This window comes from Anopheles coustani, chromosome 2, assembly GCF_943734705.1.
Source record: "Anopheles coustani chromosome 2, idAnoCousDA_361_x.2, whole genome shotgun sequence".
Taxonomy (NCBI): domain Eukaryota; kingdom Metazoa; phylum Arthropoda; class Insecta; order Diptera; family Culicidae; genus Anopheles; species Anopheles coustani.
The window spans coordinates 94,488,132-94,516,026 of NC_071289.1; the positions used below are offsets into that span (position 1 = coordinate 94,488,132).

The window sequence follows — 27,895 nt, forward strand, 5'->3', positions numbered from 1 at the left end:
TGTTCGCCCATCAACGATTCACTGAACGCCTAGCGCAGTAAACGTCCCTTATTTATAATCTCTCCACCGAACGCACATCCGGACCTCGACCTTGCACCTCCCGTAGCCTCTACAACCGAAGGAAACTCTTATCCACAGCACATTCCGCCGTCGCGGGTAGTTGAGCTCTGATTTCCCCAGAGCAAAAAGATATTCCAGAGGTGAATCGTAACGTGTAACTACATAGGAGTTGTATGGCGCTTTTCCTCAAATCATCTCCTTCTTTTATTTGAAGCATTCGATGATTGTGAATTATATTTTTAAGTAATCCATGAAAAACAGCATGTTGAAGATGGAAACGTGATAATTGCGGCAAGAAAGCTCAAGGCACATAATCCAGTCGCCTTTGAACGGTCCGTTTCTCTAACTTGCGCGGGAAGAATCAGCATAAGACGAACGAAGTGAGCTGTTTTCGCGCCTTGGGCGTAAACCAAATCACCCTTCAAAGAATTATGTTCCATAGTATTGGATTGAGGATAATCCAAATGAAAGATTGGTGTGATGAGATGCTCAAGAAATATGTTTGCCCTGAAGACATTTTTCAAGCATCACTGTTTATTATAAAAGAAAAATTGTTTGTGACATAGCTGGCTAGTTTAATCGATTTTAATATTCAAAAAGGTATTTGACTGCTACCATCCCATAGTTCTCGGAAAAATTATCGAAGGGAAAAGTGAAGCTGAAGAGGAGTCAAATTAACCAACCCTCAAAAGGGAAGCCGACATTTACATAGTGATAAGCTAAAATGAGAACTTATGTAGCTCAATTTGTCGGGATTTATCTTTGATTAATAATTTATTGGATTCTTTTTGCGTCGGCGCTTATGTCATCAACCGTTGTGCCCTCTTCCTCGCAACAATTTGTTGTTATGGAAGCCAGTGGGGTGGATCTGCGATAAAGGTTGGGAATAATATACAACAGTGGAAGGTTTAGCGCACCAAACTTGGATGATTTTATTGTTGTTTCATCCGTCGGACATAGCGTTTGTTTTGCAACTCACTAGCACAGGAAACTCCGGATATCCAGTACATAACTATGCTGGTTCCGGCAAACGAAGCGGGGGATTTACTTCTTCAACAGCTGATGTCTGAGGATGAAGAACGGCGCTCCCAGACCAGATCCGAAGAACACGATAAACATGGCGGTTAGCTTGTACCGGTTGGTCAGGCTGAACGGCAGGTTCTATAAAAACGACAATCAAAATAGTATATATGGAAAGTACTGTCTTTTTCTATGCCTAATATACTCAATGTTGCATTATGTAATATAAATTCTCATATGCCGCATTATAAGATAAAAAACTTACCTCTCCGGGAATACCACCATGCGAATGGGAGTATCGGACCAGATTGTTCACGCTGGAACGAGTGGTATTGGCGATACGGGCAAACATTTTGGTCTCTGTTGTTTCGCTTTTTAGTAAACTTTCCTCGCAGCAAACGAGTCTGTTTTCCACACGGAGTGAATATGTTCGCAAAAAGCAAATGACAGCAATCGCGATTGAAGCCCTCGAAAATGTGACGTAAATTTCACGTAGCAGTTTTTTCACCGGGCGGTTTGATTTGGCAGTCGTCGATTGATGTTCTCTTGGTGTTGAAATAACATTTATATTTTTTCCATGCATTAACGTTATCACGCATATATTTTTATGGACGTAAAACCGTGAACATTTGTATTATAATATTAATTTTTGTTTTCAATTAGGCCAACGAATTGATAAACAGAGTATATACTGCATGGTTAACTTCGTAGCACAAGCCTAACTCCAATTCATCAGAAAAGACATACGTCATCATCGTGTGGTGTTTCTTTTCGCATCTCCCCAGATGCGCGCTGCAAGTGGAAAATTTTAGGCATTCAAGACTTTAGAGAAAAAACACTGAAGTAAACGGCAACGAAAGTGCTGCTAAGTTTCGCTCCACACAGTAAAGCATAGTTCGTCGAGAAGGAAACGTTTGCGCATTTGTCGATTACCGGATATAAAGTGTAGTGAAATCGTGCCGAAAATCACAAACAAGGTGTAATGCTAGTGGTCGGTTGGCAGTAGTCATCACAGCACTCTGAGGGATCCTCCCTTGTCACTTTCCCGTATTCGTACCGTAATTCAACGTCTGCTGTGTACCAAGTGCTGCATAAGTGAAATTTTACTTTAGACCAAGCGGATTGATACAATTGAAAACTAACTATTGAAGAAGGCTCGTGATCTCGACCGCCGTTCGCTAGAACTTAATCCACAATCTTGAAAGTGAACAATTGAAGCTGACCGTGCGAAACAGCTGCTAGTCTACACGATATCGTAATCTTACTCTTATCACAATGGATAAAAGGAAATTGTCGTAAGTTTCTTGCATATAACAACAATTTCATAGATTTAAGTCTGCTACCCTGCTCACCAAGCTGTACAGTCATCGTGGTATTGAAATTTTTCAGTTTTTTTTAATTTTCTTCTGCGTTTGTAGAGTATTATTGTCTTTCCACTTCATTCATGTTTGCCACTTGGCGGATAAAAAACCACCCAGGCCAGGCTCGAAGTAAACTGCTGGAAAATATTGATTTTTTTTTCTTGGCTCTGCCCGGGGAGCTGAAAATATTGACTACTAAACGAATTTCTTGGAAAACTCTATACGCTGACCATTAGGATACATTGCTGTCTAATTGAAGTTAGGAAAGCTTATGAAGAGTGGTACGAAAAGAAAAATGACTATCTTCGTCACATGTGTAGCATAATTCAGCTACAAATGTGTGTATTCGTTTAACGGTGATGTGTTGGTCAAGGATATCGTGCTCCCAATGCATACATTCGCACTTTTATCCTGATTTGTGTGTAACGAAGCAGCTGCGAGAGACTATTTGGCAACCGTAGCGTTATGATGTTATCCTTTACTCCATCCTTCTGCTATATAAAAATATTGATGTAAAAAGAAACGCTGCAAATGTCCTTTACCTATATAAACGATTCAAAAAGGAACTAATACCACCTTGCTTTTTTCAATGAAAGCATGAGAGAACTGTCTAAAAATTACTTTGTCTTGTGATTTGAACGGAATTTCTTCCTTTGATCCTTCTCGCAGAAATGTTGGAGGTATAATTGATTTTTCTAAACATGTGCATTGGGTCGATCGGCATTTAAAATTGAAAGACTTACTATCGTTCTTTCGGAGGCATTAGGAAAAAACATACTGCCGCAGCTAACGACTGATTGGTCGCGTTAATCAGTCGAAAATTGATAAGAATTCAGCATCTTGTCTAACGATGAAGAAGGAATTAACTACTACGAAACAATCTAAAAACGAACAAAACTTGATGCTCTATGAAACACTAACCATAACATAGTTGCTTTTGTTAATAGTAATAATTTACTTTTTACATTTATTTTGTACGGCTCAGAACATCCGGTGATACTCTGTATCAAACGTTGGGACTACCAAAAACAGCCACCGCAGATGAGATTAAGAAGACATACCGAAAGCTCGCGCTGAAGTATCATCCCGATAAGAATCCAAATAATCCAGATGCATCGGAAAAAGTGAGTTGACCGTACATGTATGTCTGTACATAATCAAAGCAATGTTATTTAATTTTAGTTCAAAGAAGTAAACCGTGCTCATTCCATTTTGAGTGATTTAACGAAGAGAAACATCTATGATAACTATGGATCCCTCGGATTGTACATTGCCGAACAGTTTGGCGAGGAGAATGTCAACGCTTACTTCGTTGTAACGTCGCCCACGTGCAAGGTACTTTTGGTTGATTCGTTTTGTCCAGGCAAAAACATATTTATATCATGGAGTTTCTCTTTTAGGCTTTGTTTATGATCTGCGGTATTATCACTGGTTGCTACTGCTGCTGCTGTTGCTGTTGCTGTTGCAACTTCTGCTTCGGCAAATACAAACCTGTACCTCCGGAGCACGCTGGGGATTACCATCATTTACACGTAAGTTAAAGTAACAATTTATTTTGTGTGTCATCGCAAATTGGCTTTGGCTATATATTGAAGTGTTGATATTTTGTTGTAGAATGTTGCTACAGCTTGAAAAGTCAATTGCTCTTAGCATCCATCGCGTGCTCTTGATGTCTAATTGCTAGTTAAACTATGTTCAATGATATTTATACTAGCAGCACATTTCAGTTAGAACCTTGACAAAGAATTTTCCATTTCTTATCTTCGTAATTCGCAAGTTTTTTTTTATCAAAAAGGTCAACAAAATATGTTTTGATCTTACCCAAGTTGATCCATTAAATCTGGTTCAACTTCCGACTAACGCTTACAATTTTCAGTCTAAGAAGCGGAATTTTGGCACATATTACAGATACAGATTCCCAAAATTTAATAATAAAAACTTATAAAACTAGGTATTATACAAGACATGACCGTTAACATTTAATTTAAAAAAAATAATGGAGCTGAAACATCGCTTATATTTGAAGCTTGTACTTTTATTTATTTCCATATTTTTGTCGTTGCACTGCACCATCATCTGACTTGCCGAATAGTCGATAATTTGTTTACAGAAACGATTAGCATTTCATCTTGCATAACAATTGTATTTACACTTACTATCTCCAAGTTATACGATTTTATTTGCATTAGAAGGATGTCTTCGTTAATGCTTAGTTAATATTTGGTTTCAATCCAAGAACCTTGTTTGGTTATCATAAATCAATTTTTTTATTCCTTCGTTGTTTCACCATCATCAAACAAATCTTACGAGGTGTGAATCAATGGTTTTCTTTAATTGTTCTGATGTTACTCAATACTCTCATCCATCACCGTTCTATCTTCAGTAGTACATTGTTTTCAAACATACATCCACTGTTTCTATCATCTGTTTTTTTTTACATGTTTTTAATCTACATTTATCAGAGAGATGCTGCTGCAAGCAGCAGCAACGCAGGGGAAAGATCGGTCGTCACAGATCAACCAAAGCCAAATGTATGTATAGGTTTATAGTTTGTATTTCGATGTGTCATTACTTCTTCATTAACATCATCCCTTCGCACGATTATATCCTATTTCATAGTTATTTCACTTTTTATTTGCATATTAAACTAATTATTTTTTGCATAAAAAGTATCACTCATACACTTTGCAGTTAGCGAAGTTCCCACTAAATAATATCCCTGTGTAGTGTTTCCCCATTAATTTCCCTTCTTTCAAATGTTTATACAACACTAAAAGCACTCACTCATTAAATATTTTTTCTTTCTTCTTTTTTTCGCCTAATGTAGTTGGAAACAATATCTTAGAAACATGTTTTATGAGTAAATGGAGTCCGTTAGGAAATCTGGGAGAATCAAAATGGCAGCAAGGAATAGTGTTTTATGAATATAAAGTGATTAAAATCATTATTCAGTATAAATTCAAGCAAAAAATAAAATATTTCGTAAGCAATAGTTGCGATATTTTGCTACCAAATTTGGGATTTATAACAGGTATAGGTAGTCGTGGCTGTTCAAACTAGCGTCCAAGAACTAATTTTATCAATGTTGGAGTTGTAAAATGGGGGTTTAAATCAAAAAGAGTAAAATGAATTGAAATTTTACCCGTATAGTAAAGCCAAGTACGTATAATTATTTCTGGGTGAATGTGGAAATAACGTCTTTGGTGTGATTTGTGTTCGCTAATATCACGGGAAAAGTGTTGTGTGAATTTTTATAAATGTTAGACCTGTTTTTGGTGACGTTATGCTTCATTTTACTTACATCAAATGCTTTTATTCAGCATTGTTAGCATCTAAGTTTTTTCAACAGAATCTGAGGTAATCAAATTTTCGTTCACAACAAAACAACATATCAACAAGGTAATTGTTTCCCCGATTCCTTATCAGTAATCGATAAATAGAAATATGTAAGCTTGTGTGTACGGTGTGTTTGGAAAACAAAACGTAGACCGTTGCTTTTGAATGCTCGGTAGGAAATAAGTATCGAATGGTTTAACAAACACAGCTAATGGATTAGTTGCAGTAAAAGCTTATGCTTTGTCCCGTGAGGTTTGTGCTTGGGCTTTTATGCTGGATTTAGGTACATTGGGCTATTAGGTGCAATTAATCTCTACCAATTACTAATGAGTATAGAACAAACACGCGTATCGCGCTATATGCTTATAGTGTTTGTATGAAAACACGCATAGTGATGCCCTTCATAATTTCGCTCTGTACTCATATTTGTTTCTTTTGTTTCTCTTTTCATTATAGGAGGATTTGGCAGATCTGGAGGATAACGGCGTTGGCGGTGGTCCTGTGACTTCTCAGCCACAGGCCGGCCAGGCACAGGGTGCTGGTATGCCCGTCTATGCAATGCCTCCGCCTTCGTCAAATCCGACGAACCCATTCACCGGTTCGGCCGCCACGGAGAGCACAGGCTTGAACAAGGGAAATCAACCCATTTACACACCTGGTAAGAAGGTTATGCATGAATTTGATCATTTTGTGTGTCCATTTGTGTTGGAATATTTGCAAAAGCGATATTGATAGCTTCCGCTTAAGTGTGGCCACATCATTGAATTTACTACAGTCTCACAGTCACAGTAACTATATTTAGATGCAAAGATCAGTGGAAATACTTTCATCATATGGAACGCGTTATGTTATATTAAACAGCTAATGCATTTCTCATTGATTTTTCATCATATGCTGCTGTCTTCGCCTACGGAACTAAAAGGCCACTAAAAATACTATTCGGATTTTGATACCAGCTTCTTCAATAAATGTTAAACTAAAAGAATATGGTAAACATTTCACCTTCTTTCCACAAATAGTTTTGATTATTTTGAACAGTGGTTTTTGTACTTGCATGAATGAACTTTGTATTGTTAATGCTTTGCCGAATCCCTGTTTTTTTAGATTACCTCCATTTCAATACCATTGACACCATACTAAATGTGGCACATCTTGAATTACCGTATTATACCGTAATATAATGGCAATCGTCTTGAATTACCGTATTATCATGTGTGTTTAGTTACTACAAGTCACCTAAGTTTGTTTCACTTGTAATGTCCGTTGTTCAATTACAAAACAGAACCATCGTTCATTTATTGTGTATATTTTCGGGATGGAATGATTTGGCGGTGTTGACATGTTCAAAATGTTTTAAGGGTTATCTTTTTGCAATATTCATTTTTTGCCTAGGAGATTTGCTTCAATTTTGATGTCTTTCCACGTATCCGTGTATTCTGAAGGCTCTTCACTACAACACGTCTTCAATTCTGCACCTTGTTGTTGAATTGTAGTTTATTTACATTGGGTTTCTAAGTAAGTAAAATTCGCGTGAAGAAATAGGTTATGAGTCCTGTATTGTAATTGTAAATTTGAATACCTCTCTAGACTAAGAAACTCTGTTCGGACATTGAAATAGTTAAAGGGATAAGAGATATTAAGCATAGCATTATTATTGTGTAGCTGAAGTGTTAAGAATTTAGTTAAATTCTTTTTTATTCGTTTAGTTTTGTCAGGTTAACTATAAACCAACTAATGAATTATCTCGCTTCTTTGTTTTAGGTATGAAGTGAGTGTATTATTCGCCGCCATACATACCAATATTGGTTCAAAAGGAAGCCGCTCGGTTCTTGTTGAGCGGGTACGTCTTTGCCGAATCGGAGAAGAGGTTAGTCGGTCAGGACAAGGGTCCTCTGCAACACACCTTTATGTGCAGCGAACTATGCACCGAACCAAATAACACATATACAAGTTAATGTAACAATAATAACAAACCCTGGTAATCGCTGAAACGATCGCAGAATTCTCTGTAAAGAAGTTCAACGGAAAAAATATCTTGTAAGGCATATTCTTATTTTTGCAATCGCCACAGTTCATATGGCTTCTGCTCCCATGCGAAAAAGAACTCGATACAGAACAGACAAAAATCTAAAACTACTTAGTAGAATAATATGTGTGTGTGTGTGTTCGTTCGTGTGCATTCGATGAGCAGAGTAAAGGCTTTATCCCGTAAATCCAATGGAAAATAGCGAAGGATTAAACGAAACCGATCCAACATAAGCTAACATTATTTTACATACCTTTCTAGCGACAAAATGTAATTTATCGTCATGCAATACTGTGAGGCAGTCGAGGTGTTTCGAAGAAGGAACAACAGGCTTTCAGTACTACTGCTTTGTTGAGATATTTGTTCAGTTAGCGAAAGTGCTGATAAAGAATGATATGTATTTCTTCCACAGTAAGAGCGCGAGAAAAGTTAAGTACAAGAACAACAAAAATATTAGAAAACGATCGTTAAACAAATTGAGAAAAGGCTATATTGTTGATGGAAGTAACAGATAGGATCTATTTCCTACTCATTTATAACATATTACTAATTAGATTTTGTCAAATACTTCTTCAATTTATCTGTGGGGCTACCGTGACGCATGTTGAATTTTCGGACGATTAAGAAATTACTGCGCCATTATGTCCAGTATACCGGAGTTGGTAGACTATCGAAAGTATAATTAAATAACTAATTGCGCATGTTTCTTTTCGTGTAGCAAATATCCTCTCGAGCTGATGATGATTGCAAATAAACAGAAAATTCAAAGGGATTGGAAAAGAACAAATTATATCCACTCACATTCAAAATCCGTATATCTTATATCCATTTATCCCGATTTTTGAAAGCATTATGCACGAACTTATTGGACACTGTTTGAACACAGAGATTTGTTGATGTATCGTGTGTGACGAAAGAGAGAAACAAAGTTGGAAGCTGGAGAAGGGAAGGAAATAATCAAACCAATTAAGAGGTGGGACAGTACTAAGGACGCAAAAGACGGACGAAGACATTTATGCAGATAAGAAAAAAACCGGCGTATTTAAATATTGTAAAGTTATGATCGACAAAAAGTGGAAACATTGAACAAACTCAAGATGCAAGGGACTCCAACAGAGCGGAACTGCGTTACAATAATTATAATCAAATATACCGACACCTGAACGACGAAAAACTCATTGCCACGTTACAAGAAATCAACGAACATCGTACGAGCTAAGGGTTTTTTTATTTGTTCCGAAATTACCATTGTACAACACCACAGTACTGGCGTTTGTCCAACAAGCAAAGTAAGTTCGTTTACTTTACACAATCTGGTAATTATTTCTGAGATTATCAAAATGCAAATAAAACCTCTGTTTTGCTGAGCTTTGAGATTTGGTTCCACCTCAATCCAGCTAGCAGAAGGAAGTGAAATGCTCGTTTCTTACGGCTCTTTGCATACAAACTGAGCAATGGAAGTAGTGAATCAAGCTAGTATAAACAAGAGAGCTGTACAAAGTGTCGCTTCGCTGTAATTTCGTGATATCTTCCCTACACTGCTCGGTGCACTATCGATGCCTGATTCGTCAGTCTGCCGGCAGACAGTGTCCGTAGTGGTCCACTCGTAAGTTTTCTGGTTTGGTTTGGAACTTGTTAGTGCGTCGCTTTAAAATACTCCACCAAAATGGCAAACCCAGAGCTCCCGGCGGTGCTGGAGAAACTTTTCAGGTACTTATCGTACGAGGATTTCGACTCACTTTTCCGAATGTATCATAAATAGCACCTAACTCTTCTTTGCTTGTTTTTCGTTTAGCCACATCGATGCAAATAAACCCCGTTACATCGATGCATTGCGCGAAGCGGTTGCGATCAAATCTGTGTCAGCGTGGCCGGAGTCTCGTCCGGAAATTTTCCGCATGGTAGACTGGGTGGCCGACCGGCTGAAGAAGCTTGGGGCCAAGGTTGAGCTGGCCGACGTCGGCAAGCAAAAGCTTACTGATGGCCGTGAACTCGATCTGCCGAAGGTTATCCTTGGTGAACTGGGTAATGTAAGTATTTTTTATGGATTTTCCCACACAATAGTCAAGCTTCGTCATCGGTTTCCGAAACTACAATAGCAGCGAGTAAGTCAAGGTTATATGGTAGCAATGGTCACCGGGCGCCATCGAGGAATGGCGCTCGGAAAGTCAATGAACTGTCGCTGCCCACGCCAATGTTTTTATTTATTTTCCTGTTGTGATTGCGGCAGACGGGAAGGAATAAGGTCATTTAAAAAGAGGGCCCGACAGGGGCTTGTTTACTACGAATGCACTGACCTCATAAGGGGCGATCGTTACTGCATAGTCAGACGATGTTGCATATTTCGCTTTGTTGGCAACTTTCAGCTTATAAAAATGGACAGCAAGGAGGGCGGAGTTTCCACCGCAAGTACTTTTCTTTGTAGGGTGTATTTTTGCGTATCAAGCGATGATGCACCACTCGAGCATCCGGTTTCAATAGGATTCACATACCCCATTCCCGTCGCTATTACACTGTGTTGATAACCGATCGTTTCCCTTTTTTTTGTTCAGAAGCTAAACCTCAAGGTCTAACCCATCTTTCGTGACCACTTCAGCATATTTTTTCAAGTGAGGTTTGCGTCCCATACATCGGTTTGTCCATTGTTGGCTACTTTCGGGAGATAAATTAAACACTGGACCTCTTAACGAAAACTGCGGTTGACGATAAGAGAAACCTTACAGCTCTATCTCGATGGGATTTTGGTTGGCCAACCACACTCAAAATTTAGTCTCAAGTTCCCAGTATGTGCATGTGGCAGTTGTAAACAGATTCTTGATGGACAGCTGATTGATTCATTAAAACGCTTTCTATTATATCGCCCTTCGTTGTTCGATAAGCTTACTATTGATAAGCGGTGTCTATGTAATCATCATCGTTTGAGTAATAGATTCGTTTTTGTTTGGGTATACGATAGGACGCCACGAAGAAAACCGTATGTCTGTACGGTCACCTGGATGTGCAGCCAGCGATTCTGGAGGATGGTTGGGCAACGGAACCGTTCGTGTTGACTGAGAAGGATGGCAAGCTGTACGGCCGCGGCTCTAGTGACGACAAAGGGCCTGTGCTGGGATGGCTTCACGCCATCGAAGCATTCCAGGCGATCGGAGAACCACTACCGGTAAACTTGAAGTTTGTGTTCGAGGGCATGGAAGAGTCCGGCAGCGAAGGCCTGGACGAGCTGCTGTACGCGCGTCAGAAAGACTTCCTGTCCGGCGTAGACTTCGTTTGCATCTCCGATAACTACTGGCTCGGTACGGATAAACCGTGCATCACGTATGGTCTGCGAGGCATCTGCTACTTCGAGGTCGAGGTGGGCTGTGCACACAAAGATCTACACAGCGGCGTTTTCGGCGGTACCGTTTATGAGGCGATGAACGATCTAATTTACCTGCTTGGTACCCTTGCTGATAAGGAGGGCCGTATTCTAATACCGAAACTCTATCAAGAGGTCGCACCGTTGCTTGCAAACGAGCAGGCCATCTATGACGCTATCCACTTCGACGTGGGTAGTTACCGGCAGGAGCTCGGTGCGCGCAAACTGATGCATAGCGAGGACAAAACGAAAATCCTTATGCATCGTTGGCGTCAACCGAGTCTATCGATTCATGGCATCGAAGGTGCATTTTATGAACCGGGACAAAAGACGGTCATTCCCAAGAAGGTGATTGGCAAGTTTTCAATTCGCATCGTGCCCGATCAAACTCCCGAGCTGACGGAACGGTACGTGGCAGAGTATCTGAATGCCAAGTGGGCCGAACGAGGCTCGCCGAATCACTTCGAGGTGCGCATGGCGCACGGCGGTAAACCATGGACGGAGGATCCGAATCACCCGCACTACCAAGCGGCCCGTACGGCTACCAAGCATGTCTACCATGTCGATCCGGATATGACCCGGGAGGGAGGATCGATTCCTGTCACTCTGACGCTGCAGCAGACGACGGGCAAAAACGTGTTGTTGCTGCCAATGGGTGCTTCTGACGACGGCGCCCATTCTCAGAACGAAAAGCTCGACGTACGCAACTACATTGAGGGGGTAAGTATAAGTTCAAGAGTTTTTGTGTTACGTTGTATAAATTGTTGGTACATGGTGTTATTTTTTCCGTTTCAATCAGACAAAACTACTCGGAGCATACTTGTACGAGGTGTCCAAGATTAGTGCCAACTGATCGTTACTTGCTGTTAACCTGATGAAGAACGAAATACATCACAATTCCGCATCACATGCAACCGTGTTTCGATCGTCGCGTTTTCCTAACATCCCGGCTATTTAACCTCTACTGTGGGATTCTAATAAAACTAATTCAGTTTGCTATTTTAACTGATGTTTGTATTTGTTGGTTATGGATTACTATAAATCCTCTATCGTATAACGATGATAGACCGTGAAAGAATTGTAGCATTTTCCTATTGTGACCAGGCGTCCCCGTACTTGTTCTTTATCGAAGGAGCACTCGGAACGGACTGATCCTCGGTGGCGGTACTCCTGCGATCTTGAGCGTCTCGACGTATTGGAGGGCTATCTTCAAGAATGGTTGCAGGTCGATAGGGCTGTTGCTGACGTTTTAAGTATTCTTCGCGATTCTGCCGGCGTAACTCGTCGTAGCTTTTGGATGCCTTCGGTGCGAGCGGTAACTGAAGATCTTCATCTAGGGATCCAGTAGCTGCATACACGCATTGAAAATGTTTATAATGAGCGATATCGGAAGGATTGTTCTACTTACAATCAATGGTGGGTCGTCCACTGTCATCCAGTCCGGAGTAGTGCGGAATATCAAAATCCATATTGAGTTGACCTTGACTAACGGGTGCTTCATCGGGCTGACGGTCCAGTGCCGGGGTGGACGCAAACGGTGTCAACATGCTGGATGCACCAAATCCTTGATCTGGTAGGCTATAACGAGGAAGGCTTCATAAATATGATGTCTCTTGTTAACTCGTATCATGCGGTGTGACATACAATGTATCCGACATTCCGGTCGTACCCTGACGACGTTGACGCATTAATTCGGCAAGTCGGGAATTGGGCAGCTGCAGTATTTTCTCAGCACATTTCCCTTGGTAACTTATTTTACCAATAAAATAGCCAAGCGTTACGCCAACCAATACCTTCGGGGCGGGTCCAAACCGAGCACTTGCCTTTGTTGGAAGAAACACAAACAACGAACACATCAGGTCCTTCAGGTCTAGTCAGGATGATGGGAAGGACATTCCTTACCTTCAAATAGTTGTTCTTAACAGCATACCATGCTCCAAAACCCATTAAGGTACCGAGCGGGAGTGATCGTTGGAAAAAAGATTCACGATTGCATTCCCGAAGGACTCTCATCTCCTCGGGCGAAAATTGGAAATTCTGTAATAGTTTCACAACGTTACAACGATGAACATTTTGACTCGGTGCTTTCGTGGCTTGCTACAGCGTAAAGTACTTACTAAAGCATTTCTTTGTGTTTCGTCGTGCTGCTGCAATTGATCGTTTCGTTGCATGATTACTCTCGTTTGTTTTTCACGGGATCGGCACGAATTGTATTTTATTTCACTATTTACAAAATGTAACCTTGCACTGCCGGCGTAAACAGCTGATATTGGCAGCACACGGTGGCTGCGTCAGTGCTACAAGCTATGACATTTCAAGTGAAAAAATGTGATGGCATCTGCAGAATGAATGAAAGTTTAAATAATGTTATTGTTCGGAATTACAAGACATTAGAAATTATAAATTTATATCGCATACAGTCACGTAAGCGAAATCAGTTTATTTAAGAAGTCATTTTATCCAATTCTGCGACCACTGTGCGGACAAGCACTTTCGTCGAAAGCTGTCATAGAGCTAGCTGTCAAAGGACTATAAACAAAATCGCGCTCCAAAAACACGCACCGAAGCAGCGATATCTGCGATAGGCAGAAGTGTTGATGCCAGTGTAGGTTTCCCATGTCGCTTTCACTCTAAATTTCTAGTTCGGAAGCGACATTAATACAAAAAGTTGCCGTAACATATACGCTATCGCTTGGAAAGTGGGTCTAAAACCTTGTGAAGCATTGCGATGGGGATCGACTTCGAGGTGAACGATTATATCAAAACGCTCAAGAAAGATGGAGGACCTTTTAAGTGCCCCAAGTGCGACAAGACGTACAAATCGGTGATCGGGTTGCAATATCATCTGAATAACTACGATCATGATAATCCATCTCCGGCAGTGCCGACCTCCGTGTCTACTCCAATCAAGCAGAAAGGTCGGAAGCTGAAGTTGGGCGTCACACCCAAGAACCAAATCGCTTCCAGCCCCCCCAAGGAAGGTATCACCTATTTGGAGTCGGAGCATCTCGTGCGCCTAGATTGCAATGGCAAAACGGTCAAAATCCCGGTTCTCGATGAGCTACCCGTGGTTTCGCTCGAGGAGTATGAAAGTAAATGCAAAACTGCGCCAGATTTCGAAGCGTATGCGGTGGTACCACCGGAAGAACCAGAAGTGCAGTTGCCCGAGGGAAAGTTTAAAGAGATCGATGACTACACGATCTGTGATGCACCGCCACGTCCGAACGCGTACATCCGTTTCATAGAGAAATCGAGTGAAGAATTGGATGGGGAGGTCGAGTACGATGTGGACGAGGAGGACACGACCTGGCTCAGTATTATCAACGAACGTCGAGCAGCGCAAAACGTAGGCCCAGTTCCGGTTGATTCACTGGAGCTGCTGATGGATCGTTTGGAGAAGGAATCTTTCTTCCAGGCTGCTGCAAATGGGCAGAACGGTGCTGTAGTCGATGACGACGCCGTGTGCTGCATCTGCATGGACGGAGAGTGCCAAAACACGAATGTGATTCTTTTCTGCGACATGTGCAACCTGGCCGTACATCAAGACTGCTACGGAGTACCGTACATCCCCGAGGGCCAGTGGCTTTGTCGGCGGTGCTTGCAGAGTCCTAGTCGGCCGGTCGATTGCGTGCTGTGTCCGAACACCGGCGGTGCCTTCAAACAAACCGACACCAACCAGTGGGCGCATGTCGTTTGTGCGCTGTGGATCCCGGAGGTTCGCTTTGCTAACACCGTCTTTCTGGAGCCAATCGATTCTATAGAAACGATACCTCATGCCCGATGGCGGCTGACATGTTACATCTGCAAGCAGAAAGGGATCGGTGCGTGTATTCAGTGCAACAAAAACTACTGCTACGCTGCGTTTCATGTGACTTGTGCCCAGCAGGCGGGTTTGTGTATGCGCATGGATACGGTAAAAGGTACGGATAGCAATCCGGTGGTGGTCCAGAAAATGGCGTACTGCGATGCGCATACGCCACTGAACGCGCTGCAAAGCACACCCGGCAACTCACCGGATGGCGGACCACCGACAGATGCACGCGAAGTCACTCGAGAGAAGATGAAAAAGGCTCGAAAGCTACTTGCACTGAAGCGTACCAGCGCTCCGGTGATTCTGATTCCAACGATACCGCAGAATCGCATCGAAGAAATCTCCTCGCTGGTGAACATCCCGAAAAAGCAACAATTCATTCAGCGACTGATCGCGTACTGGACGCTGAAACGACAGTATCGCAACGGGGTACCGTTGTTAAGAAGGTTGCAGTCGCAGGGCCAGGCGCAAGGTACAATGCCAGGTGGTCGAGATCGGTCCGATGGGTCGCTGGATGCACAAGAGCTGTACCAGCAGCTTAAGTACTGGCAGTGCCTTCGCCAAGATCTCGAGCGAGCACGGCTGTTGTGTGAATTAGTACGAAAGCGCGAAAAGATTAAGCTTATTCTAATCAAAACATCCGAGCAGTGCGTTATGGCACAGCTGAACCCGATCGAGAGCGTTTTACATCGAATACTGGACCAGCTAGAAGGCAAGGATGACAAGGAGATCTTCCGCGAGCCGGTTGACACGGAGGAGGTGCCCGATTACATGGATATCGTGAAGCATCCAATGGATTTAGGCACGATGCGCCAGAAGCTCAAACGCGGGATGTACGTGCGCATCGAGGATCTGGAACAGGACTTTGGTTTGATGATCCGTAACTGTTTAGCCTACAACAACAAAGACACAATGTTTTACCGAGCTGGTGTTAAGATGCGAGACGCCGGTGCGATTGTGTTCCGAACCGTACGAAAAGAGCTGGAACGGTCCGGTTTGTTCCAACAGCAGCCGGCACACTCCGTTGTGCAAGTGGCCACGGCAGGGGTTGGGCCATCAACTGTAACATCCGGCAGGTCGATCACTGGCACCGGGGAGGATAATATCGCCATGGACATTGAGAGCGAGCTAACCAAAATCACAGGTGAATCGGCAGCTGCGGAGCATATTGGTAAGCTCCAGACGTTGCTAGCGAAAGCGATTGGCATTCGTCACGCGCTGACCCGCTCCAAACGCATAAAACAGATTCGCAACGAGATTGCTAGGGTCAAACGTGCCCTGTCAAAAGAACCGGAACGAGCACTGGTAAGGAAGTCATTTATGTGTGACGCGTTGCTTGGATGCAGTTTATGGCTGCTATAATGTATGTGTATTTTCCGGCATTTTCAGTTGAACGAAAGAAGGCTTTCGGGTGATCTTGTATCATCAGGACCAAGCTCCTCTAGCACATTGGCTGGAATACCATCAAACTCGGGCGCCGGCAAATCACTTTCCCCGAAAAAGCTTAGTTATTCCTTGCAGTCAGAGTCATCGTTGCCTTTGAGCGCGGTATCAATCGGTCAGAAACATCACCAACACATCACCCCTGAGGCGAGTCCATTAAAAGTATTGAACAATAGTCCTTCTCCATCAGGTGTCAATCGGAGGTATAGTGCTCTTGTTTCGTGGCTATCTTTCTTAAGACAGTGCTAATGAAAATGTTTGTCCGCTTCCCAGAACTGCTGTCCTGTTCACTCGGAAAGCTCAGGCCGCACTTAAGAGACCAGAAGCCCCGATGAACCAAGAAAGTGCAACCAGTGGGGCAACATCTGGGCCATCGTCGGTAACACCGATGTCGACGACCGAGTTGCTGCAGAAGACGGCAAAGAAAATCAACCGCGGTCGACGGATCGGTAAGAGTGGCAAGGGAATTGAATCTTTCCTGGAGGCTAGCTCGTCTATGTTGGATGGTAAACCATTAGAACGAAAGTCACTGGAAGCTATTCCCGACAGCTTTCGGGTATACCGAGGCCAGCAAGATCGGGAAATTAGTGATTCGGAGAGCAATCTTAGTCTCACAGGAAGTACCTGCAGTAGTTGTAGTGGATTCAGTGGTAGCGGTACTGAGTCTGAGTTCGGGTAAGAAAGATTCTGCAGTTTAAAAAAAAAAATGGGTGCAAATATTCACCTTTGTTGTCGTTTGCATTTTAGCACCAGTGGGGATGACGAGCAATCGTTCTGTGACACGGACATGTCCTCGAACAGTGAAGCGGAGGCTGAGCAGTTTCCAGAAAAACCGGCTCTGGAACCACTGAAACTGGTGTGGGCTAAATGCCGTGGTTACCCTTGGTATCCCGCACTTATCATCGATCCGACCATTCCGAAAGGGTTTGTCCACAACGGTGTCCCGTTGCCCGCCCCGCCGGCTGACGTGCTAGCATTACGCTCGAACTATGAGGAGCCGGTGTTTTTGGTCCTGTTCTTCGACGTCAAGCGCACATGGCAGTGGTTGCCAGTCGGCAAGCTTGAGCTACTCGGTGTGGATAAGGAGCTTGATCAAAGCAAGCTGATCGAATCACGGAAGCCTACTGAACGAAAGGCGGTAAACAAAGCATACCAGGAAGCGTTGCACTACCACAGTCAGGTGTCGAATGCGGATGGACCGGCGGGAAAATTATGATGTTACGGAACTGCTGAAATGACGGCAGGCCAGCGAAGTAGGTTAGAGAAGAGAGTGGGGTCGCAGGACGAGGCTGACGATGAGGAAGATGACGATAGAGAGGAAGATAATGACGAGGACTAAATGTATCTTGTAGTGCGTTTCAAACGCTTAAGCTATGGCGTTTGATAACCTTTAAGAGAAAAGGTGAAATGTGTATGGATGTATCTTTTCACAGCAGCCAGAAGCCTTTGAATATTAAACGATCCGTTGATGTCTGTTTTAACTTAAGTTTTAACATTGCACGTTGTATTGATTAAGTTTTAACGAAAATATTCACATGAACAATGTACCTTAGTACGCCATTTATTTAAAGTGTCACCTGTATTTCCGTTGTGTTTCTGTGTACAAAATTTTCACTTCGATTAGACGAAAAAGATGTAGTAAATAAATTTGAATCAAGGTTCATATTTGCTAAATTAAAGTGATTAAAGTTTCAGGGTCAATGCATAGTTTTTCAATATTCGTTTGAGTGTAAAATCGTCATGGTCGCTAAGATCTTATTTATAACCCTTCAGCCTACTAGGAAAACAAATGCATCTGTAAATGTCGATAAAAGAAAATCTCGAAAAACTATGTATGCACGCAAAAACCCCGCAAGAGAAAAAATCATGCAACATAATTGCTATGCCCATGCAAGTGTGGTACAATAAAGCATAGCCCAGAATTATTCAGACTAATATCGTTTGTCGGTAACATCCATTCACAACTTCGAGGCTTGTCCATAAAATGTATTGAAAATAAAATTTCATTGGGGAAAAAATTCTGTGCCAGAAAACGCAATTCTTCCTTTGCTTTTCGCCGTTATCAACATTTCGTTCTCCCACATTCTTCATTCCCCCGTTATTCCTAGCACCCACCAGTTGAATCGCCAGGCAAGAGAAGCAAAACTCAGCTGGACGCCACAGGAAGCCCATCAAAGTGGGAATTGTGGAGAGGGATTCGAAGAACAAAGCCCGAACTTCGCCGGCAGGTCGGCATGCCGCTGCAGCGTTGGAGACCCTCTTTTATGGACAATTCAGAGAAAGAGAATAAGTATGACGATTGTGAAGGTGTCAATTCGATGTCCCCTGCGATGGCTTGAGCGATCACTATCGATTTCAGTCTTTTGCGATCGGTCTTTGATAACGCCGGTGTACTTGTTCGGTGCTGTGAATTAGAAAATTGTAATGCGGAATACAGTAATATGTGGAAAGTGCTTGTGGTTTTCCTGTGAAGTATGTGTTGATTCTTCACACGTGATGGGTTATTGTGGTTGGTGTTTGGGGTGGATACACATTGTTTTAAGAATAGGATCAATAATGCGTCAGTATGGGCAATAGTCTTTTGATCAGTCTAGCTGCCGCTACTAATTGATCGACGCTACTATGGCGCCATTTTGTTTTTCTTTCTGCAAATTTATGATACATTTTCTTACATCTTTTTGATGTTCATTGAGGAAGAATATGAAAATCTTCTTTAATGACAGCAAGATTTGTACGTAATTCATTGATCGGTTGGTTTTTTTGTGCTTAGCCGAACGAAAAATCGTTTGCCTTGCATTTGCTAGGGGACGCCACTTGGCAAAGCTTCTACCGCCATGTTGGATTTGGGGACAGGTAGCGTCGTAGAAAAATGTAAAAGAAAGTGATTTGTGAAAAGTGCTTGTGGTCTTTCTGTGAAAAGTTTGTGTTGTTTCTTTGCACGTGATGCGTTTCATGTTCATGTTGTGTTTGGTGTTTGGTGTGGATAAATATCGTTTTTCTTTTGATCAGTCGTGCTGTCGCTATTCATTCGATCGACGCTACCAATGTCACCTTTTTCTTTTTCTTATGCCAATTTTTGATACATTTTCTTGAATATTTTTGATATTAAACGAGAATGAATATGCAAATCTGCTTTAATGACATCAAGATTTGTACGAAATTCATTGATCGTTTGGTTCGTTTTGTGGGTAGCATTTACGTTCGCCTTGCATTTGCTAGGGGACGCCAGATGGTAAAGCTTCTACCGCCATGTTGGATTTGGGGACAGATGGCGTCATTTTTTTTTTATAGATTCGACAACTGGTTTGAAGCAGGTAAGTACAATAAGGGGATAGTCTTCTTATAATATCATTTTATTTTCATTCGCTCGAAAACTTGTTACACTGGACAAAACTGGTTATGCTTTTCATGTTCGCTCTTTAGATGCAGCAACGACTGCTTATACAAAAGACAGATTAGGTCTCTTTTTAGCTTTTGCTCTACATCGACCAAACTTTATGCCATTATTCTATGAAAACTATACAACTAAATCAGACTAACAAACATTATTTTTTTCTCTATATGTACATTATACAGTCTCCTACATTCTCGTTCCCTTTATCGTACCACCGCCCATTGAGACCGACACATTTTTTTCCTTTTTTGGCCTTCTTTCCCTAGTTGGCGCTTGAATCCGAAATCAATCAAGTTTATCACATCGTCCCAGCAGTGCACCTACATTTTCGCCTTGTTAGGGGCAGGAAAGAGAAGTTTGATCTTTCATGCCGAACGATGCTTTCGCTTATTTTAACTGGGTTCCTCTCGACGATCCGTCACGATCGCAATATCGATTCGGTGTGACACTGTCATTGCATGGCCCTTAATTTAGTGGCTACTTGTAGTACGTCGATTGTACTGGACGTCCCGTGGAGGTGTAGGTACTCATTGGTATGCTACTCTGCGACTTCGTGGTACCGCCGGCCACCCCTATCGTTCCTCCGAGTGTGCTGCCGCCGCCATAAAGCTGCTCAGCCCCCGTTGGTGCATAGTCCACGTCGTAGTAGATACCGGACTAAGGATAGAAGAAAAGTTGTTATAATCAATCTAATATCACGGAAGGAAGGTTGTTGAATAGTGCCTACCGTGACGCTCGCATTGCTTCGACTTTTGGGCCGAGGAACGTTGAAGTTGCGCCCCAGCAGATCAGCCCGATCTTCTTCCTCGCTTGAGCTCGAATTTTCTAACGTTCGCATACCGTTCCGATTCAGTCCAAGCGTTCTGAAACAAGATCACCAACACGGGTTGAAAACTAGATATTCTTCGCTTATGAACGATTTCTTTTCCTACCTTGGCAAAGGAACCGGTGGCAAGGTGCCGGTGTGCATCGGAAGGGTTCCATGCAGCGAAAGCGTGTTCATGCTGCCGATGGTCTGCAAATTTGGATATCCATACATGGCCGACGATGGTCTTCCTCCAGAAACGGGTTCAGCCTAGTTTGGCCAAGGGAAGGGTTTGAGAGGACAGGAAACAAGTTAAAACGTGATGCACCTAGAGCATCCCCTTGATAATCCATACTTCGTAGCTTACCGCGTAATGATTCGCTTGAGCCATTACATCCGCAATCTGTGCCCATCGCATCCGGTCCTCCAGTGTCACCTGGTAGGGGGCTTGCCCCATGACTGGCGTCTTGACCTGTCCATTGCCAAGATAACCAAATACTGGACTGCCCATAGCGTTTTTGTGCTCGCGTTGCCATTTTCGACTGCAAAAAGGACATACATTTGCATTAGTGGACTAAATTGCTTTAAATAATAAACTTTTGAACTTCGTCAGTACCTCCACATGACCAAGCAAATCAGCGTCAGAACGATGATGATGACGGCAGCAACGGACGCACCGACGGCCACTCCAAGCACCTCCCCGTCGATCTCACACTGCGTGCCGTAGTAGCTTCCGAGGCACTTGCAGACCTGCCGGTTGTTGGCATTGTCGTAGCTGCACGTGCCACGGTTGGTGCAGTACGATTCCGGGCAGGAAAGACACTCGCGACCGGCTCGCTGCGGCTGGTCGGCCCACGGATCCCGGAAGCCCCCGTTGCACTCGCACCGGAAGGTGCCGAACAGGTTGGTACAGTGCGCCTCTTCGTCGCAGTCGTTCAGCTCGTCCGAGGTGCACTCGTCCACGTCCTGCACGCTCGAGACGGCCCCCGTCGGAGCCTCCACGTAGAGCGCCGAGTTGCCGATGTTATTGTTACGTCGATGGATCACGCCCAGCAGATGGCGCTGGATGTCGGAGCGCAGGGCCGGCCGGAGTGTTTCGGCGTTTTCGTCCAGGTTGACCGTGTAGTTGACAAAGACGGCTCCTCCACCCCCGCCAGCTCCGGATGAGGCGATCGTGTAGATGCTGTTGATGCGTGCTTCGAGAAATTCGTCCGAGAACGGCGTCATCGACATGGCCGAATCCATCTGTTGGGGTTTTTCGGGACATAAAAGTCAAACATGATCGGTTGTCAAAAGAAAAGGGAAAAATTAGATTTTGTTTTGCACCTACCGCACGAATGGCTTCGTAGCTGAGCTGCTGGTACTTTTCGCTTCCCCGGTCGGCTAGGGCCTGGTCCCAGTGGATACGCCGTTCGTAGATTTTGTCCACGCGCATGGACAACATCAGGGAGACGATGCGACGGCACGGTTCGCGGTGCTTGCGACGGGCGTACCCCGGCCGACAGTGGCAGCTGGACACGCCACTTTCGGTCTTGCAACGTTCGTTCTGCGCCTGGTCACAGGTGGAATCGTCCCCAACGATGCACGTATCGATGCGCACCGGAGGCAAGCCACCCGGGTACTTTGGCCGGCTGCCATGAATCGCCGGAGCGCCCCGATGTGGCGGCAGGCCTGCGTTGTTGGTGGCCGGTGCGTTGGCGTGCACGGGTGATTCCGTTTCTGGCACGGCGTATCCCGTGCCGATGATGCCGGGCTGCAGGGGAGGAGGCATTACCTTCGAGGGTTTCGGCCGTTCGGTGGGCCGGACTCCTCCGTTCGTCAGGGTGGGAGTCGGTTGAGGTCTTACAATTGTCTTCTTGGCCGTCTCCGTGCCGAACAGATCGATGTACGACCGTTTTCCGTCGATCGAGACAAAGCCTTCGGTGCCCGAGGCGGAAAGAATGATGCTGGCCTCGGCTCCTGCCCCGCCATCCTGCGGCGGTGGTGGTCGATTGTAGTAAGGATTGATTTTGACTGTATGTTGCGATCCGGAACCACCCGATCCGGGCCCTTGGATGGCGGACAGTGTGACGTCAAAGATTTCGCCATAGTTCGCCGGTCGGCCAACGTTGCCGTTGGAGGTGCCAGGAGGAGGTGCGGTGTAGATCTCTGGGCGACTTCCAAATGCAGGCAAATTCTGGGTTCGGATTGCGTTGCTGCTACCTCCGGCTCCAGCACCACCGCCAGGTTTGAAATCTGGATCATCAAGGACCAGTCCGGGGCGTGGCTGGAAGCGATAGTCGGTTGGAGGAGCAGATGGAGGTGTCTTCGCTGTTCCAGCAACAAGCGTCGGTGTCGTTGTCGTAGGAGAAATCGTTACGGGCGTAGAGCTCGTCGTCGATAGAATCGTTGTCGTCGTTGTCGAAGTACTACTTAGCATCGAGGTATCCAAGGATGGCGTGGGCGTGATCGTCGTCCGATCGTGGTCCTCGTTGATGGAAGGCTCGATCGTGCTCGTTGTGGTGGTCGTACTCGATCTCGAGATGCTCGTGGTAGTGGTGGGTTCCAGGACACCGCTCGATGGTAGATATTCGATGGAGTTTATCTCGTACACGCTTGGGACTACTTCCGGATCGTAGGACTCTGTCCCGGCACCTTGCGGGGGCATCACACTCGCTGCACTGGTTGCCGATTCAATCGTGTACTGAACTTCCGTAGCACTGGAGGGAATCTTTCCCACCGTGTCCAATGCGGCCTCGCCCGTCGTGGCAGCTCCAGTAGTGACTTCCGGATCCAGCTCCACCACACTGTCAGTGGTCGTTGTTTGGGGATACTTCCCGCCGTCAGCAGTCGGTAGCTCGTACGGTGGATCCTCGATGACCTTCTCGGTGACGTTGTCGATCGCATTGCCTCCCTCGTTGCTGGTGGGAATGGGCAGTGGACCAGGAGCACCATTCGGAGCGCCATTGGACGCTAGATCCGGGCGATAGTCGATATTGCTAGGGTACGGTTTGTATGGCGGAATCGGCCTCCGGTTGGGGGAGATCGGAGGGCGGGGCTTTGGCCGTTGCCAGGGTGGCCTGTTCTGGGACACAAATCCTGGCCGGTAGGTCTGTTGCATCGAGGGCACGATCTGCTCCGGTATAGGCACGCCTGTGAGAAACGGTCGCACCGGATGGCCATCCGGTCGGGGTCCTTGGGACTGCTGCTGCTGCTGCTGCTGGTCAGGTTGGAGTAAGGGCCTGTTGGAAGTCGGTGGACCGCCCAGCTCTCCTTCGTACTCGTTTGGAAGCGGTTGTGCCTCGGAGATTCGTGGCGGTCCGCGATTGTTGATGCGCGTGGCCGAGTGCCGTCGAGTCGGTTGAGGGTTAGCATGCACGTTCACATTCCCATTCAGCAGCTTCACGATACCGGTGATGATATCCTGGATGTCCGGGTTTGGATTCTGTCTTGGACCGTTGGGCAGATGGAATGGGGGCGCAGGGCGCTGCTGCGAGGCCAACACCGCTCGCTGCACGTTGGAAATGTTCATGGCCAGCTCCTTCGTGCGCTGGTAGGACTCATCCAGCAAGTCCTTGCCATTGCGTCCCGAAGGTCCTGTCGCCTCCAGCACACTGTTGCTGTTGCTATCGAACGACACCGCCAGCAGCTCCTTGTTCCTGCCATTCCGTGGCGTGAGCTCGTTCATGATCGCCGAAGCCGATCGCTTCGTTTTGTTTGCCGGCACTCCATCCCTCTCCACGGCCACACACATACAAAGCAATGTGGCCCCAATCAACCCGAGGAGGTACTTTCGCCTCGAAAGGGCAAAAAGGCTCCCGTAGTTGTTTCCTGTGTTTCTTTGCATGACTCAGCTATCTATTCTGTTAGATGTTCAAAAACTGACACCTACTACTCGTGGGCAATGTCACTGGTCCCCTTGGATGTCTTTATCTCGTAGTCACCGGAATTTTGTTCGCACTTTGCCTTCCGCCCTCCGCAAAGGGCGCTTTGAATGGGAAGGAAATCTCTTGTCACCCTACAAGTGTGACAGTTTTCGTTTCGACGGATTAAGATGGAAAACACTGTAACAGTTGTGAATTGCGAACACGTTCCAGCAAACACTATCCGCGCTCATCTCTTCTACTGGATCGAATCATTCGATGGGACTCGCAAAGCACTTGAATTGCTCTAGAAAAAAGAGAAGAGAAGAAGAAAGAGAGGTGGTTAAAATATATTTTCAACACATTTGCTCGTAGTTGATACTATATTTCCAATTCATGATGACTGAACTTGTTTCTGTATTCCGCGGATGTATGTCAGCTATCTGCTAAATTCCTCAGCGACATATTTTAACAGTAAATCTGATCAGTATATTGGTCACTGGTTTGCCCCATAAGCAAATGCGATCATAACCGGATAGTACAATCGTCGATTTCCTTGGGGATACAGCCTTCGGGCCGGACTTACTCGCTACACCTTCTGCACGCTGACCCAAAATAGTAACCACGTGGAGAAGGGAAGCAAGCAACGGGAGTTGGGTGGGAAATTACTGCCACTTTTCGCAGCGGCGTGGCACGCGATCGCCGAGATACCGGACTGCCGCAAATGCAACCTGCTTTTCCTACCGATTCCTGGGATCGAGAGACAGGTAGAGAAAGAGAAAGAGAGGGAGTCGGAGCATGGCGCTTCTCTGTTCATTTTCCTGATTATCTTGACGCAGCCCCACCGTTCGGGTGGTTGGTGGAAGCAAACGAAAAGTCTTAAATTTCCCCCCTGGGAAGATGGGGAGCAGGTCAGAGAAACGAGTTTGTAGTATTTATTTTGTACGGAACGGTGAATGACAGCGTTGATCCAGAAAGAAAAAAATCCCCCACGGTGGAACTGTTTTCCAGCACGGGCTTTTTCATAATCACATCGCTGGCGTATCAATCGCCCAATCGAGCGGACTAGCAATGCAATATCCAGCAGGGTTAGGAGAAGGCCCGCACCCCGGGGTGGAAAGACACGAACGATTGAACCGTCGGTACAAAATCCGGTCATGAAATAGTTCAAATAACAGTGCAACATGGTTAGCCCGGGGTGATCTGGTCTGTTCGGTCGGAAGGGAACAACGTGTACGATGGATGGGAGAGCTGTGTTTGCTGGCAAATTAATTTTTCCACCCTTTTTTGATCTTCACTTTGCTTCCCTGCTTTCTTCCATTTCCCGATCGGAGTGGGCATTGGTTTTGTGTACCAATTTTGCTACCTGATGTTTTAATTTGAGGAATTTACTCATGTTTCAATTTGAGAAACGCTAGTCAATAGATGCGAAACTACCACTAAGGATTAGCAATCGCGTTGTGAATGCTGTGTATTGCTATTGTTTTCGAAATATTTGTTCGACTCCTCTCCGACTGACGCATGGAATGACATATGCTCTCTGAGCAAAAGTAAGTGTATCGATTATGACACGATGTTATGTTAACGGAGCGATGGATCGCTGAATGGCGATGTGCATAACGATCGCTTGGCTTTGGAAACCCCAAGAGGAGCAACAGTTTCGACAGTTGAACCACCCGAAATACACGGCGCATTTGGTTGAGTTAGGTTTCACTTTTGCTATAGTTGGCATAACACTCGGAGCGGACTTTTAGGCAGAACTGATCGACCAAAAGGCAACAACGGATGCAAACTTCCTCAGTCTTTCTCTGTCTACCGTTTTTTACTTTGGCATTACATTTCAACTCTACCGCTTGTGAATTCACTCTTACTTTCTTCGCCCAATCGAACGCGGGATCAAGACGATGAACTGATTTTATTTTGTTTAATTTTTTAAACAAACAAGCCATGTGTCTGTGTTGTATCGTTTAAAAACAAATCGTTGGCTCACGAGGAAACACCAATTCAATTAATCTCACATTGTTTCTACTGAACCCTGATTCACGAAGTTTTCCTCTTGACAGATTCATCCAAGATCGACCGTCTGGTTTGAAGTTGTTTCAGCTCAGTGTTAGAAACGTTATACACGTTTCGGTGAATGTTTTCAAGCTCCTCTTGAACATTCACGCGTATTGTCACGGCCGTTGGTTGTGGCTGTGTTGTTTGGTGTTCATCTAAACCCCGTTAATTAAATATCTGCTAGTTTTACTGCTCACCCGGAACTCGTTACTAGCATTGTTTTCGATTTAACTTTTCATCGTAAGGCGCTCCTCTCGCCCGTCGCCAGCGTCTTGAATCTAATGTCATGCATGGTTTCTCTCTTCCCTTCTCCAACCACGGTTCCGGTTCCAAGTCCGGCTTGAGTTCTGTTGCGCTCTTTCCTTCGCATTTCCAGCCTCGTGGCCTTGTCGATCCTCCGGCCGGCGGGGTACTTTCCGATGACTAAGTTATTGCAACATTGCGGCCAAAAGCGCGCCGTTACGCCGTACATTCATCGAGGCTCCGCCGAGGTGAGCGATTATGACGAACTAGGACGACCGCCGGTGCCGGTGTGGGCAGGTGTAGATCCCCGAAGACGATCGTCTTGCGTTTTGCCCGCGCAACGATGCGCTATGCGTCAAAGAGAAAGTCTGAGCGCGCACGGCGAGCGTGTGGTTCAGTGTGTAGGTAGTGCTGGTAGTGGTAGAAGTCGCACACCATTCATTTCGCCATGTCCCCATCGCAGGGAGCTGGTTCGCCCCCCCCCCCCCCCCCAACAATCCTCATGCTCACCCCCGCGAAGAGTGTAGAGGTCGTTCGTGCCGCGTGAACCGGAGCTGATGCGAGTTGTTACGAAATGCAAATTCGGTGTGCGCAATTGTGAATCGCCAACTTTTGTGAGTCAACCGTGCGCAACATCGAGTGACTACCACCGCGAACATCATCAGTCAGTCGCGGGTTGGTAGGCTCCACCCCCCACCCACCATTCCATTCCGTTGTGACTTGTTGTGCATACGTAAAATTCAGTTGCTTATCTTATGTCGCGACGACGACGACGACCACTTTGGGCTTACCCTCGCCAGTGCCATTGTTATTGAGTGCGTTTGAAGCATTTGTCCCATGTATTGAACCGGATCCTCGGTAGCTGTCGGCAAACGAACGAGCACGTCGGTGAAGTTGCATTGAGGCCAACGAAATGCATTTATGGCATCATGCTGGTATGCCGGAAAATGCAGCATTGGGGCAAAGTACTGCACTCGTTGCTTAACATTTTCTTTATGGGAAAACTAACGAATTTTCACTCACTTTAAGTGATGTGCTGCCATAAAGTTTTGCTACTTTAAAGACACACTTTAAACATTTTTTCGGAAATTTTGACACTGAGATATTTCAAACTTATTTCTTGCTTTTCTTTGCTCAAATT

General features: G+C 45.0%; 6 protein-coding genes across 9 annotated transcripts; 3 read left to right on the plus strand and 3 right to left on the minus strand.

Annotated features, from left to right (window-relative positions):
* Positions 1-911: 911 nt before the first annotated feature.
* LOC131262590 (cytochrome c oxidase subunit 7C, mitochondrial-like) lies at positions 912-1,496 on the minus strand. The gene is made up of 2 exons (XM_058264633.1): positions 1,346-1,496; positions 912-1,221 (listed from the first exon to the last, which is right to left on the minus strand). Exons 1-2 carry the CDS (start codon positions 1,430-1,432, stop codon positions 1,105-1,107), a joined length of 204 nt encoding a protein of 67 aa, XP_058120616.1. The 5' UTR covers positions 1,433-1,496; the 3' UTR covers positions 912-1,104.
* A 341-nt stretch (positions 1,497-1,837) lies between these two features.
* On the plus strand, positions 1,838-8,575 carry LOC131262581 (dnaJ homolog subfamily C member 5 homolog). 4 transcript variants are annotated; one of them, XR_009178231.1, is made up of 8 exons: positions 1,838-2,375; positions 3,427-3,565; positions 3,624-3,776; positions 3,842-3,973; positions 4,904-4,972; positions 6,234-6,435; positions 6,700-6,766; positions 7,539-8,575. XR_009178231.1 is itself a non-coding variant. In XM_058264623.1 (7 exons), exons 1-7 carry the CDS (start codon positions 2,356-2,358, stop codon positions 7,547-7,549), a joined length of 726 nt encoding a protein of 241 aa, XP_058120606.1. In that variant the 5' UTR covers positions 1,839-2,355; the 3' UTR covers positions 7,550-8,575. The 4 variants fall into 4 exon arrangements, 1 of the variants encoding a protein (XP_058120606.1); XR_009178229.1 differs by lacking the exon at positions 6,700-6,766 and adding an exon at positions 7,170-7,292; XR_009178230.1 differs by lacking the exon at positions 6,700-6,766 and adding an exon at positions 7,173-7,292.
* A 795-nt stretch (positions 8,576-9,370) lies between these two features.
* LOC131262575 (cytosolic non-specific dipeptidase) lies at positions 9,371-12,175 on the plus strand. The gene is made up of 4 exons (XM_058264617.1): positions 9,371-9,513; positions 9,599-9,833; positions 10,760-11,878; positions 11,958-12,175. Exons 1-4 carry the CDS (start codon positions 9,470-9,472, stop codon positions 12,009-12,011), a joined length of 1,452 nt encoding a protein of 483 aa, XP_058120600.1. The 5' UTR covers positions 9,371-9,469; the 3' UTR covers positions 12,012-12,175.
* On the minus strand, positions 12,131-13,405 carry LOC131262580 (OCIA domain-containing protein 1). The gene is made up of 5 exons (XM_058264621.1): positions 13,276-13,405; positions 13,061-13,195; positions 12,803-12,981; positions 12,567-12,736; positions 12,131-12,506 (listed from the first exon to the last, which is right to left on the minus strand). Exons 1-5 carry the CDS (start codon positions 13,327-13,329, stop codon positions 12,250-12,252), a joined length of 795 nt encoding a protein of 264 aa, XP_058120604.1. The 5' UTR covers positions 13,330-13,405; the 3' UTR covers positions 12,131-12,249.
* A 345-nt stretch (positions 13,406-13,750) lies between these two features.
* On the plus strand, positions 13,751-18,433 carry LOC131262570 (bromodomain-containing protein homolog). The gene is made up of 4 exons (XM_058264609.1): positions 13,751-16,274; positions 16,359-16,615; positions 16,686-17,087; positions 17,160-18,433. Exons 1-4 carry the CDS (start codon positions 13,887-13,889, stop codon positions 17,626-17,628), a joined length of 3,516 nt encoding a protein of 1,171 aa, XP_058120592.1. The 5' UTR covers positions 13,751-13,886; the 3' UTR covers positions 17,629-18,433.
* A 1,850-nt stretch (positions 18,434-20,283) lies between these two features.
* Positions 20,284-24,299, minus strand: LOC131262571 (uncharacterized). Its single transcript, XM_058264610.1, has 6 exons — positions 21,942-24,299; positions 21,228-21,856; positions 20,967-21,153; positions 20,739-20,881; positions 20,534-20,669; positions 20,284-20,463 (listed from the first exon to the last, which is right to left on the minus strand). Exons 1-6 carry the CDS (start codon positions 24,276-24,278, stop codon positions 20,284-20,286), a joined length of 3,612 nt encoding a protein of 1,203 aa, XP_058120593.1. The 5' UTR covers positions 24,279-24,299.
* Between the last annotated feature and the right edge of the window lie 3,596 nt (positions 24,300-27,895).

Excerpts from the sequence above, each read along its gene's own strand:
- LOC131262590 (XM_058264633.1), bottom strand. The coding sequence starts at position 1,432 with ATGTTTGCCCGTATCGCCAATACCACTCGTTCCAGCGTGAACAATCTG. Across the intron at positions 1,222-1,345 it reads ATGGTGGTATTCCCGGAGAG|AACCTGCCGTTCAGCCTGAC; the intron begins GTAAGTTTTTTA and ends TCGTTTTTATAG.
- LOC131262581 (XM_058264623.1), top strand. The coding sequence starts at position 2,356 with ATGGATAAAAGGAAATTGTC. Across the intron at positions 3,974-4,903 it reads GGGATTACCATCATTTACAC|AGAGATGCTGCTGCAAGCAG; the intron begins GTAAGTTAAAGT and ends TACATTTATCAG. Across the intron at positions 4,973-6,233 it reads CAGATCAACCAAAGCCAAAT|GAGGATTTGGCAGATCTGGA; the intron begins GTATGTATAGGT and ends TTTTCATTATAG.
- LOC131262575 (XM_058264617.1), top strand. The coding sequence starts at position 9,470 with ATGGCAAACCCAGAGCTCCCGGCGGTGCTGGAGAAACTTTTCAG. Across the intron at positions 9,834-10,759 it reads TCCTTGGTGAACTGGGTAAT|GACGCCACGAAGAAAACCGT; the intron begins GTAAGTATTTTT and ends GGTATACGATAG. Across the intron at positions 11,879-11,957 it reads TACGCAACTACATTGAGGGG|ACAAAACTACTCGGAGCATA; the intron begins GTAAGTATAAGT and ends CGTTTCAATCAG.
- LOC131262580 (XM_058264621.1), bottom strand. The coding sequence starts at position 13,329 with ATGCAACGAAACGATCAATTGCAGCAGCACGACGAAACACAAAGAAAT. Across the intron at positions 13,196-13,275 it reads AAACACAAAGAAATGCTTTA|AATTTCCAATTTTCGCCCGA; the intron begins GTAAGTACTTTA and ends AAACTATTACAG. Across the intron at positions 12,507-12,566 it reads TGGACGACCCACCATTGATT|CTACTGGATCCCTAGATGAA; the intron begins GTAAGTAGAACA and ends GCGTGTATGCAG.
- LOC131262570 (XM_058264609.1), top strand. The coding sequence starts at position 13,887 with ATGGGGATCGACTTCGAGGTGAACGATTATATCAAAACGCTCAAGAAA. Across the intron at positions 16,275-16,358 it reads AAGAACCGGAACGAGCACTG|TTGAACGAAAGAAGGCTTTC; the intron begins GTAAGGAAGTCA and ends CGGCATTTTCAG. Across the intron at positions 17,088-17,159 it reads GGTACTGAGTCTGAGTTCGG|CACCAGTGGGGATGACGAGC; the intron begins GTAAGAAAGATT and ends TTTGCATTTTAG.
- LOC131262571 (XM_058264610.1), bottom strand. The coding sequence starts at position 24,278 with ATGAACGAGCTCACGCCACGGAATGGCAGGAACAAGGAGCTGCTGGCG. Across the intron at positions 21,154-21,227 it reads ATTTGCTTGGTCATGTGGAG|TCGAAAATGGCAACGCGAGC; the intron begins GTACTGACGAAG and ends TCCTTTTTGCAG. Across the intron at positions 20,464-20,533 it reads GAAGCAATGCGAGCGTCACG|TCCGGTATCTACTACGACGT; the intron begins GTAGGCACTATT and ends TTCTATCCTTAG.